Below are 16,832 nucleotides of genomic sequence, written 5' to 3'. Positions count from 1 at the left end.
GCCCTGGACCACCAGGGAAGTTCTCATAACATTTCTTACACACAGCGTACAGCTGGGTTTTCTTTTTTTATCTAGGCTGACCGTCTCTACCTTTTAATTGCAGTGGTTTAACGTAAATATTGGTGTGACTGATTTAAGTCTACCATCTTGCTATTTTTTTTTCCTCCTTTCTTTCAGACTCTTTTTATCTCCAATACTGGCTTCTCAGCTATAATCCTTTATTTTCTTAATGGTTACCTTAGGATTTATGATGAGCATTTCTAATTTATCAGTTTACCTCCAATAATATTGTACCAGTTCTTGCATATGTCACACTTCTTTCTTTCTTCCTCTCCGTTCCACTGTTGCTGTCGTATATTTGACATACTATGCACATGTTATAACCCCACATAACAATGTTAGAATTTTTGCTTTAAACAATGAGTTGTCTTTTTAAGTTTTTAAACATTTTCTTATTTTTGCCCATATAGTTATTCCCAACATTTTCCATACTCTTCAGTTCAGTTCAGTCGCTCAGTTGTGTCTGACTTTGCAACCCCATGAATTGCAGCACACCAGGCCTCCCTGTCCATCACCAACTCCCGGAGTTCACTCAAACTCACGTCCATTGAGTCGGTGATGCCATCCAGCCATCTCATCCTCTGACGTCCCCTTTTCCTCCTGCCCCCAATCCCTCCCAGCATCAGTCTTTTCCAATGAGTCAGTTCTTCGCATGAGGTAGCCAAAGTACTGGAGTTTCAGCTTTAGCATCATTCCTTCCAAAGAACACCCAGGGCTGATCACCTTCAGAATGGACTGGTTGGATCTCCTTGCAGTCCAAGGGACTCTCAAGAGTCTTCTCCAACACCACAGTTCAAAAGCATCAGTTCTTCGGCGCTCAGCTTTCTTCACAGTCCAACTCTCACATCCGTACATGACCACAGGAAAAACCATAGCCTTGACTAGACAGACCTTTGTTGGCAAAGTAATGTCTCTGCTTTTCAATATGCTAAGTTGGTCATAACTTTTCTTCCAAAGAAAGCGTCTTTTAATTTCATGGCTGCAGTCACCATCTGTAGTGATTTTGGAGCCCCAAAAATAAAGTCTGACACTGTTTCCACTGTTTCCCCATCTATTTCCCATGAAGTGATGGGACCGGATGCCATGATCTTCGTTTTCTGAATGTTGAGTTTTAAGCCAACTTTTTCACTCTCTTCTTTCACTTTCATCAAGAGGCTTTTTAGTTCCTCTTCACTTTCTGCCATAAGGGTGCTGTCATCTGCATATCTAAGGTTATTGATATTTCTCTCAGCAATCTTGATTCCAGCTTGTGCTTCTTCCAGCCCAGCGTTTCTCATGATGTACTCTGCATATAAGTTAAATAAGCAGGGTGACAATATACAGCCTTGACGTACTCCTTTTCCTATTTGGAACCAGTCTGTTGTTCCATGTCCAGTTCTGTTGCTTCCTGACCTGCATATAGGTTTCTCAAGAGGCAGGTCAGGTGGTCTGGTATTCCCATCTCTTTCAGAATTTTCCACAGTTGATTGTGATCCACACAGTCAAAGGCTTTGGCATAGTCAATAAAGCAGAAATAGATGTTTTTTCTGGAACTCTCTTGCTTTTTCCATGATCCAGCAGATACTGGCAATTTGATCTCTGGTTCCTCTGCCTTTTCTAAAACCAGCTTGAACATCTGGAAGGTCACAGTTCACGTATTGCTGAAGCCATCCTCTTATGTAGATCCAAAGTTTCAGTTGTTATCAATTCCTTCTTCACCTGATGAACTCCAACATTTTTTTTCTAGTGTGATTCCACTGGTGACATACTCCATCAACTTTTGTTTGTCTGTAAAAGTCTTTAATTTTGACATTATTTTAAAGAATCTTTCAGTGGGTGTAGACTTCTAGGTTTCTAAGGTTTTGTCTTTCTGTGCATCACAGATATCATTCCATTTTTTCTTGGCTTGCACTGTTGACTACTGTATTTATTCTTATCTTTGCTACATAGGATTTTTTTTTTCCTGTTTGTAGGACTTTATCCACCACTGATTTTTCAGCCATTTCATATGGCTTTGATGAGACTTTCTTTTTGTTTATCCTCTTCTGGTTTGTTGTCTTCCTTTAGAGCATGTTGGACACTTTTGGCAAGCCGTCAAGTTCCCTGCAGATCAGCTTGATCTTCTCATGGCTGTTTTTAAGCTTTCTTAGGGCAGGTGCAGAAAAATCCATACACTAGAATTAGTTTGCCCTCCTACCTTCTAGTATCTTTACTGAATGCGTTGTGTAATTCAACAAATCAGAATTAGATGTCAGGGTGGTCAAAACTTGTATGTCTCCTGCCCTGAATGAGCCCTAGGAATTAGTCAGCTTATGTTTCCCTGATTATTCTTTGCCCAGCCTTAAGGCCTTTCCTCCATGTACAGCTTTGTGTTTAAACCAGAGACTCAACAGTATGCATAAGCACCACTGTGGAGCTCTTTCTCTGAACAGCTTCTTGCTTCTTACTATCCCGCCCCACAAATCCCAACTGCTTTGTCTCCATTCAGCCCTAACTGTGGAGGCTCTGCTGGGGTTTCTTCTGGGAAGATGGTTTTAGGCAGAAAGCTAGGGCCAGGGCCAGGATTGAGCTCACAGCATGTTTTCTTTTCTCCAGGATGAAAGTCCTGTGCTGCCTCGTGTCCAGTGTTTGCAAACACTTGGTTTTGTACCTATTTTCTCCAGTGTTTTAATTTTGTGACAGGAGAATACATATGGTCTTAGTTATCACCCCATCATGGCTGGAAATAGAGGTCTTCTTAATATTGCTCTGTCTAAATCACTTTAGTCTAAAACACTGACTCCAGCTACAACTTTAGGTTGGATGCAAACCAGAAGTTGTATGTCATTTGGAAAATAGTAGTTGAGTGAGTTACACAGATCCTCCAAATGGTAATGCATTTCATTAAAATATATTAAAAAAAATGACATTCCTTACTTCATCAGAAAAGCCTTTCTAACTTTGGGGAAGCTGTCAGGTTCCCAGTGAGAGAGACAAGATTCCTAAAACTCTAATTTTCACTTGAAAGCTCAGATTTTATCACTGGCAACAGTACTCTTTTGGTTGGTTTCCATGAAATGATAGGCTTACTTTGTTCATTTTTGAGAAAACATCTGCCAGATATTCAACGCTAAGTAACTATCGTTTGTATGTTAGTCATTCTTTCAAGAAGTAATGAGAAGTAATGAGGTTCCATCAATATTAACCTGACATTTAGTGAAATTAATCATTTTTCAAGGAAATTTACCTTTAAAAAAAACAACTATAAGAGCCACTACCTCCTGGATCCTTGCTCTGGGTGCCAGCAGTGTACCCACCATTGCTTTTGCATCATCAGTACAAATGTCAACACAGTAAGAAAAGGCAAATAATCTCGACATTATTATGAAAATAGTCTTGACCTCGTGAACCCCCTGAAAGGGCCTTGGAATTCACAGACGACACTTTAAGTACTGCTGACCTAGGTGAAGAACGGGTGAAAAGTGCAGCTTGCGTGTTCTAACTTGCCCTGAAATGCAAGAATACAGTTGTTTTATGGGAAGTTGGAGTAAGACAGACCACAGAGAAGGCTTATCCTATCTTCCAACCAGCTCCTAGCACTTTTTTCAGATTGGCTCATTACCTCTTCTTTCCTTTAGGGAAGCTATTGCAATTGCTAAGGCCCGGCTGCGCCCAGAGGACCCAATCATAAAAGACCTGTACCTCAGCTGGGGAGCCATCCTAGAAAAAGACGGCCACTATGCCTTAGCAGCAAAATGGTAAGTCTGAGTGCACCCAGACAGAGAAGAGCTTCTGCAAAGAGCAGGACAAGAGTGGAAGTAAGTTTAGAGGTGGGGGTGAAGTGACTAGCAAATTAAAAAGCATATGTCTATTAAATCCAGCTTCATTAAGATTCAGCAAGGTCTACCTACTTGGTATTTACATAAGTCACCATAGCTATTCAAGAAATCCTAGTAGCGGATTCAGAAGTTACTCCTTTCTTCAGGGATGTCTTGCATCATTAAATTTGGAAAAAGGGAGGGAATGACTCTTTAGCTTGGGTTCAACTCAGCGACTGCTGGGGTTCCTCTATGTCCTTAACCTCCATGATGCTGCCTGTTTCTCTGCCGTGCTAGCCTCAGCCTTCTCAGGGACAGCCTCAGACAGAGACACAGCTAGGACCACAGGAAGCCATGCAAGTCAGAGTGGACAGAAAGAAATGATTCGACCCTCTGGGGAGCAGGAGTAGGCAGTCTTTTTATGTTTGATTTTTCTTTTGTATCTTAGCTATTTAGGGGCCACTTCAGCTTATGATGCAGCCAAAGTTCTGGCCAAAAAGGGGGATGCGGCATCACTTAGGACGGCAGCAGAGTTGGCCTCCATCGTGGGAGAGAATGAGTTGTCAGCTTCCCTGGCTCTAAGATGTGCCCAAGAACTGCTTCTGGCCCGGAACTGGGTGGGAGCCCAGGAGGCCCTGCAGCTCCACACAAGTCTAAAGGTCAGTCTTTTTGCCTCTCCTGCTTTTAGGAGGGAGCCCCGGGTCCTCTCCAGTCATATTCCAAGTGCATTACTCAGTTGCACAAGCTGAACCAATCTGGCAGGTATTCTTAGAAGTATCCAGCAAGACCTGGCCATACTATCCCATTGAAGTACCCTGGGGCTTGCAATTGCCATATTCAGAGTAAGAGATAGTGTGGTTCTCGACAGTGATTCTCATTGCTTAGCAGTTGAATATCCCTTTAGTCAGCTCAGCCCCTGTGCTTTCTTCACTGATGTCATCAGCACAAAAATGAAGAGGGAGAGGGTCTGCTTTGAAGAGGGAGAGGGTCTGCTTTGAAGAGGGAGAGGGTCTGCTTTGAAGAGGGAGATGGATCAGCTTTAACAGAAACCACCGTGCTCTGCCTATAGAAGCCCTCCTCAGCTGCATGCCATAGTGAATTTGGGTAAAATCAAAACATTCTGTTAGGGACTTCCCTGGTGGTCCAGTGATTAAGAATCCACCTTGCAATGCAGCATATGCGGGTTCTATGCCTGGTCAGGGAACTAAGATCCCACATGCCACAGAACAACTAAGCCTGCGCGCCACAAGTACTGAGCCTGCGCGCCACAACTAGAGTCCACGTACCATGAAAGATCCGTGTAACCACAACTAAGACTCGACGCAGCCAAATTTTAAAAAAAAATTTTTTTTTCATTAAATCTTTTGTTCCCATCTGGTTAAAAAATCAGTAACTTTTTCAATTTATGTCTTTTTCAACATATCAACACTGTCTTTTTCAATATATCAACACTGCGATTATCTTAAAAGCCTCAGCAAAAACGAGTTTTGAAAACATGTAAACATTTGATTCATTTCAGAAAATTTTGCTTGTCAGATATTATATGAACTTTTTTAGTTCCTCTGTCCCTTCAGTAGAATAACTGGGCCTAACGACAGTTCCTAGCTAAATGTTCAAAGCCCAAGAAAAATACTAGGTGAAGAGGTAGCTTTCTGGGAACTGCAGAACAAAAGTGGAGGCAAAAGTGGAACATCTTCAAAGATAGTATCACATGGCACATTATTTGCAGAGTGACCAAACAGAGGGAGATTAATTTATCCACCACCACCACCACAAAAAAAGTTTCCAGAATGGTTATTTAGCACTTCTTTTTTTCCTCTTACTATCCTTAACAAAGCAAGAAGACTAGGCCTTTTGTCTGTGTTCTGTTCTATTCCAGTTGGTTCCCTCTGTTAAACCTACTTGGATGTAGCCCTGACCACTGCCCCAGGTCTCAGACCCACACAGCTCGTCTGCTCCAGCACTCTGCCCATGATGCTTTAACTTTTGTATTCCTTCATCTGAAGTCTGGGCGGAGGAAGGAACTAGATGAGTCCAGCCGATCTTTTCTCACACTGGCCACAAATCTTAAGTGGCTTAAATATCAGTGAGTAGGGCTATAGTTAGGGTTTCATGTTATAAAATATAGTTGCTTGAGCTCTAAGAATTGTGTGGGTAGGAATTCCCAAAAAGGCTAGGATCCCAAAGATCCTAGAAAAATCATCTATTAGATCACCTCTTCCCTCTCCTCCACCCCTTCACACAAGACTCACGTTGGGTTGGCAGCCCACTGAGAGGGTATGGTTGCTGCAGATACAGAGGGGGAGAATCTGAGGGACTGGGGAAAGTCCTAGATAATGGAGCATTTCCCTGTATAACAGTTCCTCTCCTTTGTTTTTGGGCTTCAGGGTCAGAGATTGGTGTTTTGCCTTCTTGAGCTACTGTCCAAGCACCTGGAGGAAAAGCAGCTCTCTGAGGGCAAAAGCTCCTTTTCTTCTTACAATGATTGGCCCACAGACAGCGAAGGGTCCTTTGTGGAGAGGGTGACTGCAGTATGGAAGAGCACCTTCGGCCTCGACTCCCCAGAGCAGTACCAGGCAGCATTTCAGCAGCTGCAAAATATCAAGTACCCATCTGCTACAAGTAACACTCCCTCCAAACAGGTATGCCTTCTGCTTGAGCTTCTGATATTAGTCACTCAGTAGTAAGACTTTGCTAACCCCTGTCTAGTATAATAAGGAAACATGTAGAATGCCAGTTTGCATTTCAGAAAAGACTAAGCCAGGCCCAGGAAAGTGGAAAGATCCCTTCAGGGTAATTAGAGCCCTTTATCTCTGAAGTTAAGTCTTTGATTGGCATTCCCTTCTAAATTAAAAAAAAAAAAACAGTCTGAAAACAACAACCAAAAAAAGCAGATAATAAGTACCCATCAATCGGAATTAATAGATATTCATATTCTGTCATTTTTGCTTCACAGTCTTTTGGTTTGGTTTTGTATATTTTGCTTTTAGTTAAAGAAATTCAACCAAGTTGAAGTCCCTCAGTGTTCCCTTGCCCAGTCCCATTCCCCTGCCCTAGCTCACCAACATTCTAGCCCCTGCATCAGACCATGCCCTGCATCAGACCATGTGTTATTTTGTGGCTTGCTTATGTGACCCTTGTTTATAAAATCTGTCCATATTGATAGGAAGAGAACAAATTGATTCATTACAGCTGCTCTACTCATCCTATGAAAACATCTCAGTTTATCCACTTTTTTTAATGAGAAAACATTATTATATTTTTGAGGAACGAGATGTTCTCAAGTAGTATATAGCACTTTGGAAAACTGTGTGGCTGTTTCTTATAATTAAACATATACGCACGATGACCAAGCAACCCCACTGCATAGATGTTTCACCAAAAGAAGTGAACTCAGGTGTCTACACAGTCTAGTACAGGAACGTTCATAGCAGATTGGTTCATATAGCCAAACAGAAACAACCCGAATGTCCATCAGTTGGCAAATGGGTATACAAACTGTAGTATTTCCGTATAGTGGAAAACTATACTATACAACAATAAAAAGGAACAAATTACAAATGCAAAAAGAATATCAGTGAATCTTGAAAGCACTATGATAAGTCAAAGAGTCAAGTCACAAAAGACTACAGACTCTACTGTTCCATTCATATGAATTCTAGAAAAGACAAAATGATACTGGCAAAAACTAGATCAGAGGTTGCCAAGGGATGGGGAGAGGGGAGTTGACTGCAAAGGGGTTTAAAGTGAAAATATCATATCCTATGTCTTGATTTTGGTGGTGATTATACTAAATGTATGTATATATACATATGCTTGTCAGAACTCATCAAATTGCACACTTAAAATTGAAAATTTTCTTAATTACACTCCAGATTTTATTTATAAAGCTTTTAGTTCCAGAAACTCACTTTTTGTTTTAATTAAATGCAAATATCAAGGCATTTTCTTAGCCTGAACAGACTTTAAAACTAGACTGTATACTGCTGTGCAACTAAATATGAATGTTTCCAATGAGGAAGTAAGAATGGGTGGTGGGGATAGGAGGACTTTTCTTAAATGTGAACTGTGTGTACTTCCCAAATGCTGTAAATAGGAGCATTTCTGGTGTCATCCCAGTCCTTGCTGTGCAAAGATGTTTACCTGAGACTCTGGCTCTTCTCTCCAGCTCCTGCTCCACATTTGCCATGACCTGACCTTGGCAGTGCTAAGCCAGGAAGCGGGCTCCTGGGACGCAGCTGTGGAAGGATTGCTTCGGGCTGTGATCCGGAGCTACGACTCAGGAAACTTCACCATCATGCAGGAAGTGCACTCAGCCTTTCTTCTGCAGGGTAAAGGACCCCCAGTCCCACTGGGGCACACCCACTGAAGGACGATACAACCACTGCCAGTGGTGTGGCACCAGGAGTACATAGGCTATTGAAAGACATAGATGAGCCACTGTGTCATTTAGTACAAAGTTTGAATTCTCTTACCCAGACTCCTAAGAGGTAGTTAGCATGACTAAGCTGTTTTCCTTTACTGGTCCTACCTACCTTGCTGCTGCTGCTAAGTCACTTCAGTCGTGTCCGACTCTGTGCGACCCCATAGATGGCAGCCCACCAGGCTCCCCTGTCCCTGGGATTCTCCAGGCAAGAACACTGGAATAGGTTGCCATTTCCTTCTCCAGTGCATGAAAGTGAAAAGTGAAGTCGCTCAGTCGTGTCCGACTCCTAGCGACCCCATGGACTGCAGCCTACCAGGCTCCTCCGTCCATGGGATTTTCCAGGCAAGAGTACTGGAGTGGGTTGCCATTGCCTACCTACTTTAGTGTTCACTATATACTCTCCTACACACAGCTAGAGAGAGAAATAGCAGTGTACTCACAAGTTATAAAGAATGGAGAAAACATTCCTTGAGCTACACAATTGGTCACTGACCTAAAACATTATGGTTTTTCAGAACACAGTGGCATCTTAGCCCCAGAGCCTACAATGGGACTGATGAAATACTTCTTTCTGTCATGCTTTACATGGCTTGAAGCAATGAGGACACTGTCTTAGGCCAGAAGCTCTGGCAGGCTTTTGGTGGAAAGCATGTGGTCCCACAGATCACTGCCGTTCTTTTTCTTGGGATCTGACTGGCCTCTTGGGTGACAGGAAACACGTGGGCAGGAAATCAGATTTCTGGCAGACAAAGAAATAAACAACCCTAAATCCTTTTCTTCTCTTGTAGGCTGTGACCATCTAAGAGACAAACTGGGTGATCATCAGTCTCCCACCACACCAGCTTTCAAAAGTCTGAAGGCCTTTTTTATTTACGGATGTCTATATGAATTCTGGTGGTCTCTCTCTGGGCCTTGCCCGGAGTCCAGTGTCTGGCTAAGAGCTGCTCACAGAAGTAAAACCTCTACTGAACAGAGCCAAGAGGTTGACAGTGTCAGCCCTGAAGAAACTGACCCCAAACCTTCCCAGCCAGAGCCAAGCAGGACTCCAGAACTAGACGTGAGACTTTCAGAAGAAGGTGAGCAAATGCAGAACGCTTGTAAGGAGCTTTTGTCAGAAAAGCATGCTGGTCTCCAAAATGCACAGAGAACTGTTGCTGAAGTCCAAGAGACCTTGGCAGAAATGATCCGCCAACACCAGAAGAGTCAACTGTGTAAATCCACAGCAAATGGCCCTGATAAGAATGAACCTGAACAGGAAGGACAGTCCCTCTCTCATCCTCAGAACCAGTGGTAAGTACTGATTCAGTACAATGTGGAACTGAAATCCCCTGCTGGACTCTCACATGGAACTTGGTGAGGCTGATCACATCACTTGGAAGCCCCACAGTGCAGTCATTAAGGCACAGGCTTTGGGGTCAGATGTGGGATTCCAGTCCTGGTCCTGCTCAGTGACCTCAGGAGTCTTAATGTCTCTTGAGCTTTAGTTCCCTTATCCATAAATGGAGTACCAACCCTATCCTTGCTTGTTTTGACAAACAAAATCACAAATATTGTTAATAAAATAGTACAATGAAACCCTTTTGTGCAAGATTCCCAAAAAATCAGTCATGTAAAATAGGGAGTTGCAATATTACATCATTAATGAAAACCAGTTTTTCTTCTTTTGGCCACCCTCCCTGGCTTGTGGAATTTTAGTTCCCTGACCAGGGATTCAGTCTACGCCCTCAGCAGTGAAAACACAGAGTCCTAAACACTGGACTGCCAGGGAACTCCCAAAAACCATTGTTTTTTAATTTTTCAGTACTATCCCAAAAAAACACACAAAAAGGGTAATGTACAGAATTACACACCAAACTAAAAAATCCCAAATGATCAGATTGCTGCAGCGTCCTAATGACGGCTATTGAAAATAAGGGCCAGGTAGGTCACTGACCACTTTAGAGCCCCTTTGTATTGTCGCAGGGTACTCGGCTGTGCCATCTGCAGGGATCAGCAGTTACGCTGAGTACCTTTTACCTTATGTCCCCACCAGCAGAGGGCCTAAAATATCTTAACTAGTAGTCAATAAACTTACAGCTATTATTACTAACTTTTAAAAATTAAAATTACATTTGTTGCTCTAAAAATACAATTGAAATCTTGAGTCAAAGTTCTGAGTACTTCTCTAGTGAGCTATACTCTAAGCAGCACTCTATGTTTGGTTTTAGTAATAAGAAAAGCATTAAACAGTTCTCTAACCAACAGCTCTTAACCTTTGATCAGAGGGCCCCTTTGAGAAGGTTAAGACACTCTTCCCAGAAAAAACGTGCATCCATACACCCCGAGGGGTAGGGACCCCTGCTCTGTCCAACCCATTACCCAGAGAAATCCAGGCCCTCCGCACTTGGCTGCAGGTTGAATCCCTTGAAGATCCTTAATTCTTCCTGGAGCTGTGTGTCTAAGAAGTGGGAATTTGCAAAGTGGTGAGGAATGATACCGCATTTTGAAAACTTTATATCACATCCCATTAAATTCCCTTCTCTTAGCCTTAGTAAAGATGAAAGTTAAAGACCCAGGTGATAAAAGTAATTTACAACATAATGGATTTAAAAGTTATGTGCAGCAAGACATATGACTTGTAACTTTTTTTATTATCACTAGTAAAGAAGAAAAAAATGAACCAGTTTCTTTGCCTGAATTAACCAAAAGACTTACAGAGGCAAATGAGAGAATAGCTAAGCTTCCTGAGAGTATTAAGGTAAGATATATTAGCAGTTCATTTGGTAAAATATTACTCTTTGTATTATCAATTGACTTAACACCAAATTCTTTAATGTCATCTGAATTCTGGACACATTTCTGTATATTTAAAAACTGAGGATCTAATTGCCTTTGGTGAGCTATAATGTTTGGTGAGAACAGAGTGATTGATACCACAAGCAATTTTATACCTCAGCCTTCAGAGAAATCTATTAGAAGGTAAAGTAAAATTGTACCATGTATTTGATCGTTTACAAATGGATAGGTGCATTTGAATGTGGCCCCTAGGAGTAACAGAAGCATCATGTTTTAAATTCATTTGAGTAGGGCTCTTCTTAGAAAAAGATTGTATCATTTGAGAATATCCCAGTTTTGAGTATCATCTCTCCTTAGAGTAACTGATGAAGAGTCTTCAGAGAGAAATGGCTCAGCCACGCCAGAGATATGTCAGTAGAAGAGACTGAATCACTAGTGACTTCTGTGCAGGTGTACATTGCTTTTTTTGGCAAATGCTTCCTTGTTCATACCCGTGTCATCTTTCAGACCTGGCCTTTCCCGGACGTGCTGGAATGCTGCCTCATCCTGCTTCATATTGGGTCCCAATGTCCTAGCTTTGTGACCCAGGAAATGCAGCAACAGGCTCAAGAGTTCCTTCAGAAGTATGGCAACACAAAAGTTTACAAACGACATTACCAGACCCTCTACACATGAACTTCCAAGGATATGTAAGAAAGCCAAATTTTAAACATCCAACACCTTTCACCTCTGCATTTACACTTCACCAGACATTCACTTTGATCCCTAGATATTTCTGCAGTGATCCAAGTAATACAAATGAGGGTCAAGTTTGAATCAACTCTACACTTGGGACCCAGTGAAATCTGACTTTGGACTCAATTGTGGTTTCCCACTGGAGGAAAGATCATGAAAAGCCAGCAGTAGTTACTCAAGAACTAACACCTGCTAAGTGATTGCCTTATGCAGGTTTCACCCAAAGAGGAGGAACTCTTTCAGTCACCCAAAGTGTTATATTCTTAAACACAAGCTACCTTTATAAATGTTTCACCTGATCATAAACATGTCATTCTGGTTTTAGACACAATTGCTGCATATTATGACTACTGGTATCATTTTTTTTTTAACTGTTTTTGTTAATTTGGGTTCACTTCTACTCTTTCAAAGACTGAAGCTTGAATGTGAAAGAGGCCTTACCCATCATGCTGACTCTGCCCTTTGTCTGAACTTCAGGCCAGAACTTTGGTTTCAGTGTGTAATGGAATTGCTTATTTGAACAAATCATTGACTAACACTTTAGAAGAACAAATAACTAATTCAAATGTGACTTACCCCTTCAGTTTTATAAGAAATGAATGGTGATCAAAATAGCTCAGGATGAAATGACTGTTTCATTGATTCCTAAACTTTTTTTTCTTTTTTTTGGATCACAGGGACTTTTTGAGAATTAAAGCCACAGATGATCTTTGAAGAAAAATGCATACTCCTCATTTTGCATATGTAACTTTGGAATCTCTGGACTCCAACTTTAGCATAATAGGACCCTATATACTATTTAATTACAAATCCCTGTGGGGGTTTGTGGGGGAGGGGCTTGTTGTTTGGTTTTGGTTCTCTATTGTTATTGTTTTCCCCTCACTAATGAGCATTTTCTTAAGATCTGTTCTTCCCACTGGTTATTTACATAGCTGAAAAATGTCAGGAACAGATGTTTCAGTTATATCACAGTTGCTATGACATAAAAATCAGGCAGTCTAGGGTGAGTTGAGAGGGAGCACTCTTCCCCAGTACTATTTTCTGTTGGGGATTCATTGTGAAAGCTCTCCTGCTCCAGTGTCCTATTTATTTTTCAGTTATTTCCAAGGGTTGGGGTTGTTGTGGGCAAGAATGAAACTCTCTAGGAAGGAAAAAAAAACTTTTCCTTAGAGGCAGTTTTCAAAGATCTGACTTACTGGGGTTTTGTTTTTGTTTTTTATTAGACCTAGCTTTAGGATTTTAAAACCCTAAATCCAAAAAAGGAAATATTGTAGAATTTAGATCCTCACAGTTCTTTACATAGGTACGTGAATCTTAGGAAGATGTATGGAGAATCTTTGTAGCGAAGTGGAGAACTAGGTACCAGTTCTACAGTCTGTCTTTGTTAAAATGAACAAATGCTTCACTTAGAGTAAAGAGCAGTATTATTAAACTAGAAATTTATAAACTCCTTCATGATTTACCAAAACCAACACTTCTGGGTAGGGGCATCCTGCATCCTCCTTGATCACTGCTTTGGTAAGAACAAGTATTGCTCTACAACTAAGTAAGGAGACTTCCAAAAGCAAAGACGAAAGAAATTACACAACTCCATTTCCTCTTAAACTCCCTTTTCCAATTCCAGATAATGTATCAAACTATTCCGGGAGTTGGTGATGGACAGGGAGGCCTGGCATGCTGCAGTCCATGGGGTTACAAAGAGTCAGACATGACTGAGCGACTGAATTCTAATTTGAATACATGGTTTTCATTTCCATCTTCCTAATTATCAGAACCACAGGGAGGTAACTCAAGCTTTCTGAGTGGATAAGATACACCACTAAGCAACTAAAGATTTAGTTTTGGTACTTTTATCCCACCCAAAGTAACTTTTTCTCTAATATAAACCACCATCCTATTACCCAGAAGGCTGCACTCACCTCTTAGTATCTGAACTTGCTTTCTTTTTCTTTTTTTGTCGCGTGGCTTGTGGGATCTTAGTTCTCCAACCAGGGATCAAACCTGGGCCCTCGGCAGTGAGAGCACCGTGTCCTAACCACTGGACCTCCAGGGAATTCCCTAAACCTGCTTTCTTATTACTAATTCATCATTCTTCATATACCAATGACTGGTATAACTTACAAATCAAATCTTGTCTACTCCTCACTAAAAAACTTTTAAAGTACGTTCCCATTGGTATTGGAAAGTTAATTTTGAATTCGGCTTATGAGCCCTGCCTAATCCTGGCCCTTTCCTTTCAGCTTTCTGCCTAGATATTATCCTTGCTTCGAGACTCGTCACACTGGTCTCTGAGCTGCCACCAAGTTCTCTTGTCATCTCAGGGATTTCTGCCTGTGCTGTTTCTCTGCCTGGTCCAGTTGTGCTCATCTCTTAGATCTCAGCTTAAAAGACCTCTCTCAGGGACTTTCCTGGTGGTTCGGTACTTAAGACTGTGCTTTCAATGCAGGGGGCATGGTCAAGGAACCAAGATCCCACATGCTGCACAACACAGCTGAAAAAATGTCCTTTCTCAAAGACTGTCCTTCAACTTCAACCTCAGGTACATCAATATCCTATACTTTACAGTTCACAAATTATATTTTTGTGATTTACTATCTGGCAGCACAGGAAGATTATAAACTCCAATGAGGATAGATTGTTTTCCATTTCCTACTTTATCCCTAGCATGTACTTACAATGTCTAGTATCTACTAAGTGCATAATTCAGACTTATCCACTGAATAAGCTGGAAAACTGAAAAAATGCTCATTAATAACTTGGACTTAAAAGGATTCTAAACAGCTCTTTCATACTAGCCCTGGCTGACAACCAAGGCTTGTGAGTGGCAGTCAACCTTACTGCCTTAGCAGACCACAGAAATTCAATAGCTGGGATTACAATAGCCCCTCTACCCCCAGCCATAATTTCACTTTCCACAGTTTCAGTTACCCCCAGTCAACAGAGTCCAAAAATATTAGATGGGAAATTCCAGGAATAAACAATTCATAAGTTAAACTATGGCCATTCTGAGTAGCATGATGAAATCTCACAGCCCTCCCAATCCATCCCACCAAAACGTGAATCCTTTTGTCCAGCATATCCACACTGCATACACTACCTACCCATGAGTATATGAAGATTACAAATCATACATTATAGGGCTCAGTACTACTCATGGTTTCAGGCACCCACTGTGGGTCTTGAAACATTTCAGGGGACTGTATGTGGGGGGCGCTGAATCACACCCAAGTTAGTATTCTCTTGGATATTCTGCAGGACCATCCCTTTCTGAGGATAACTACTGACAGCCCTACACACACTCCTATATACAAAGTGAAGTTCTTTCCAGTTCTACTAGACCTGTGCCCCTTCTTTAGCACTTTAAATATAAAGTTATCTCTATGCAATGAGTACATCCCCACTCAACACTGAGATCCTCAACCCTTCATCTCAACATTTCTCCTGACATGTCAGTAAGCCTGTTCTTAACTGTGGCAAAGATAAATGCCTATTTTACACTTGATCTTAGTCAAAATGCCGAGAAGTGACTAAATGCCTATTTTAATCCAAATTTTTTAGGACATCTATGTAGGGCTCATAGTCACCAGCATGCCAAACCACCTTGATTCAGAACCACTGACCTAAGCTGCTTTACCACAAATCTTACAACAATAAGTATATATTGCAGTCAAAATTCTAGCTCTGCTCCTATACCTGACTTATTGTGTCCAACTGTTTGCAACCCCATGGACGGTAGCCCGCCAGGCTCTTCTGTCCATGGGATTTCCTAGGCAAGAATACTGGAATGCGTTGCCATTCCCTACTCCAGAGAATGGTCCCCACCCAGGGATTGAACTAGCGTCTCTTATGTCTCCCACACTGGCAGGCAGATTCTTTATCACTAGAGCCACTTGGGAGACTTATTACAACCCCATATTGTTGGGCCAAAAGAAAGGACTGGAAACAAAGTCCTGAACCAAATCTAGAACTTCAATTTGTCTAAAAGTCCAGTAATTAATAAGTGAATCCACCACATATAATGGAGTAGCACCAGGAAACAGAATTAAAACCGATTTCCAAGTAAGGCCCAATAATCAGCAGAGCATATGAAGTAAAGAGACAATTCCGTTTACACAGTTGCTCATTAAGAGCTTTCTACAAAAAAAAAAAAAAAAAGCTTTCTACAGATTGAGACATTTTGTATGTAAGCCAACTTGTGGAAAATGGAGGCAAATTGCATCCATGTCAACAACCATCTTCTAGAGCCAGCAATCCAGAGCTTTGAAAGACCAAATCTTCATGCCAGTGGTTAAAAAGAAATCTTTATTTTACAAAATTAAAAACATAAATAATATTTACAAGCATCTTAAATACCAGCTTATAATACTTGACATTTTTTAATCATTTCAAATTGAGTTTTCCATAAGCTTTTAAAATGCAAGACTATTCATCCACTTCAGTGAGTTACCAGTTTTCATTTCCACTATTCCAAAGGAGTTTTTGGTTTTTGAAATTGTCTATACTGTAGTCATTCAGGAAAAAAAAAAAAAAAAAGCATACTTTTTAAATGACTAGTTAAAAAAAATTTCACAATCCTGAGCTTCCTTACCCCAGTTGTGCATGGGATATTACTCCAAGAGAACCCTATAAACCCAATTCCTTACTGCCCTGTTTACATGTAACCACTGTGACTTTTTTAAGACTCACCTTCCTTGTACTCACATTAATCCATGTCCCTAACTTCTCAGTTTGCTGAAAAGGAAAAGCACAGAAAACAGAGAAGAACAGGTGGGAGAAGAGACACAACCATCTGAAATTACATTACTGAAAATATAACAGACTACGACCCAAAACCTGCTCTCAGTAATTTCCAAGATATTTTATGAAATGAAAACTTAAAATGATTTCAAATGATGCATATGTCACAGCAAATCTCAGTGGCACAATGGAACAGATTTGAAGACATTTAAGTGGTTAACTTAATACCCATTCTGGAGTTCCTTGTACATAATGTGGAGACAGATGCAGTAAACAGATGCAGTAGAAATTTGTTTTTAAGGAACGTTTTCATTATCTGGGCT

At 41.1% G+C, this 16,832-nt stretch overlaps 1 protein-coding gene across 5 annotated transcripts in view; it reads left to right on the top strand.

The window, feature by feature from the left end:
• Positions 1 to 16,814, top strand: part of GEMIN5 (gem nuclear organelle associated protein 5) — a 44,052-nt gene extending 27,238 nt beyond the window's left edge. For 4 of the 5 annotated variants that reach the window (XM_070374670.1, XM_070374668.1, XM_070374667.1 and 1 more), the window contains exons 22-28: positions 3,657 to 3,776; positions 4,285 to 4,495; positions 6,224 to 6,478; positions 8,005 to 8,167; positions 9,051 to 9,552; positions 10,903 to 10,999; positions 11,545 to 16,814. In XM_070374670.1, coding sequence (XP_070230771.1) covers positions 3,657 to 3,776; positions 4,285 to 4,495; positions 6,224 to 6,478; positions 8,005 to 8,167; positions 9,051 to 9,552; positions 10,903 to 10,999; positions 11,545 to 11,712 — 1,516 coding nt within the window. In that variant the 3' untranslated portion in view covers positions 11,713 to 16,814. Of the gene's footprint in view, positions 1 to 3,656; positions 3,777 to 4,284; positions 4,496 to 6,223; positions 6,479 to 8,004; positions 8,168 to 9,050; positions 9,558 to 10,902; positions 11,000 to 11,544 lie in introns of those variants that run through there. The other variant, XM_070374669.1, reaches the window with a different exon arrangement.
• Positions 16,815 to 16,832: the final 18 nt, after the last annotated feature.

The sequence above is a fragment of the Bos mutus genome, chromosome 7, assembly GCF_027580195.1.
Source record: "Bos mutus isolate GX-2022 chromosome 7, NWIPB_WYAK_1.1, whole genome shotgun sequence".
NCBI lineage: Eukaryota > Metazoa > Chordata > Mammalia > Artiodactyla > Bovidae > Bos > Bos mutus.
Note: the sequence above shows the minus strand (reverse complement) of the source record. Positions and strands in the feature narration are given on the sequence as shown.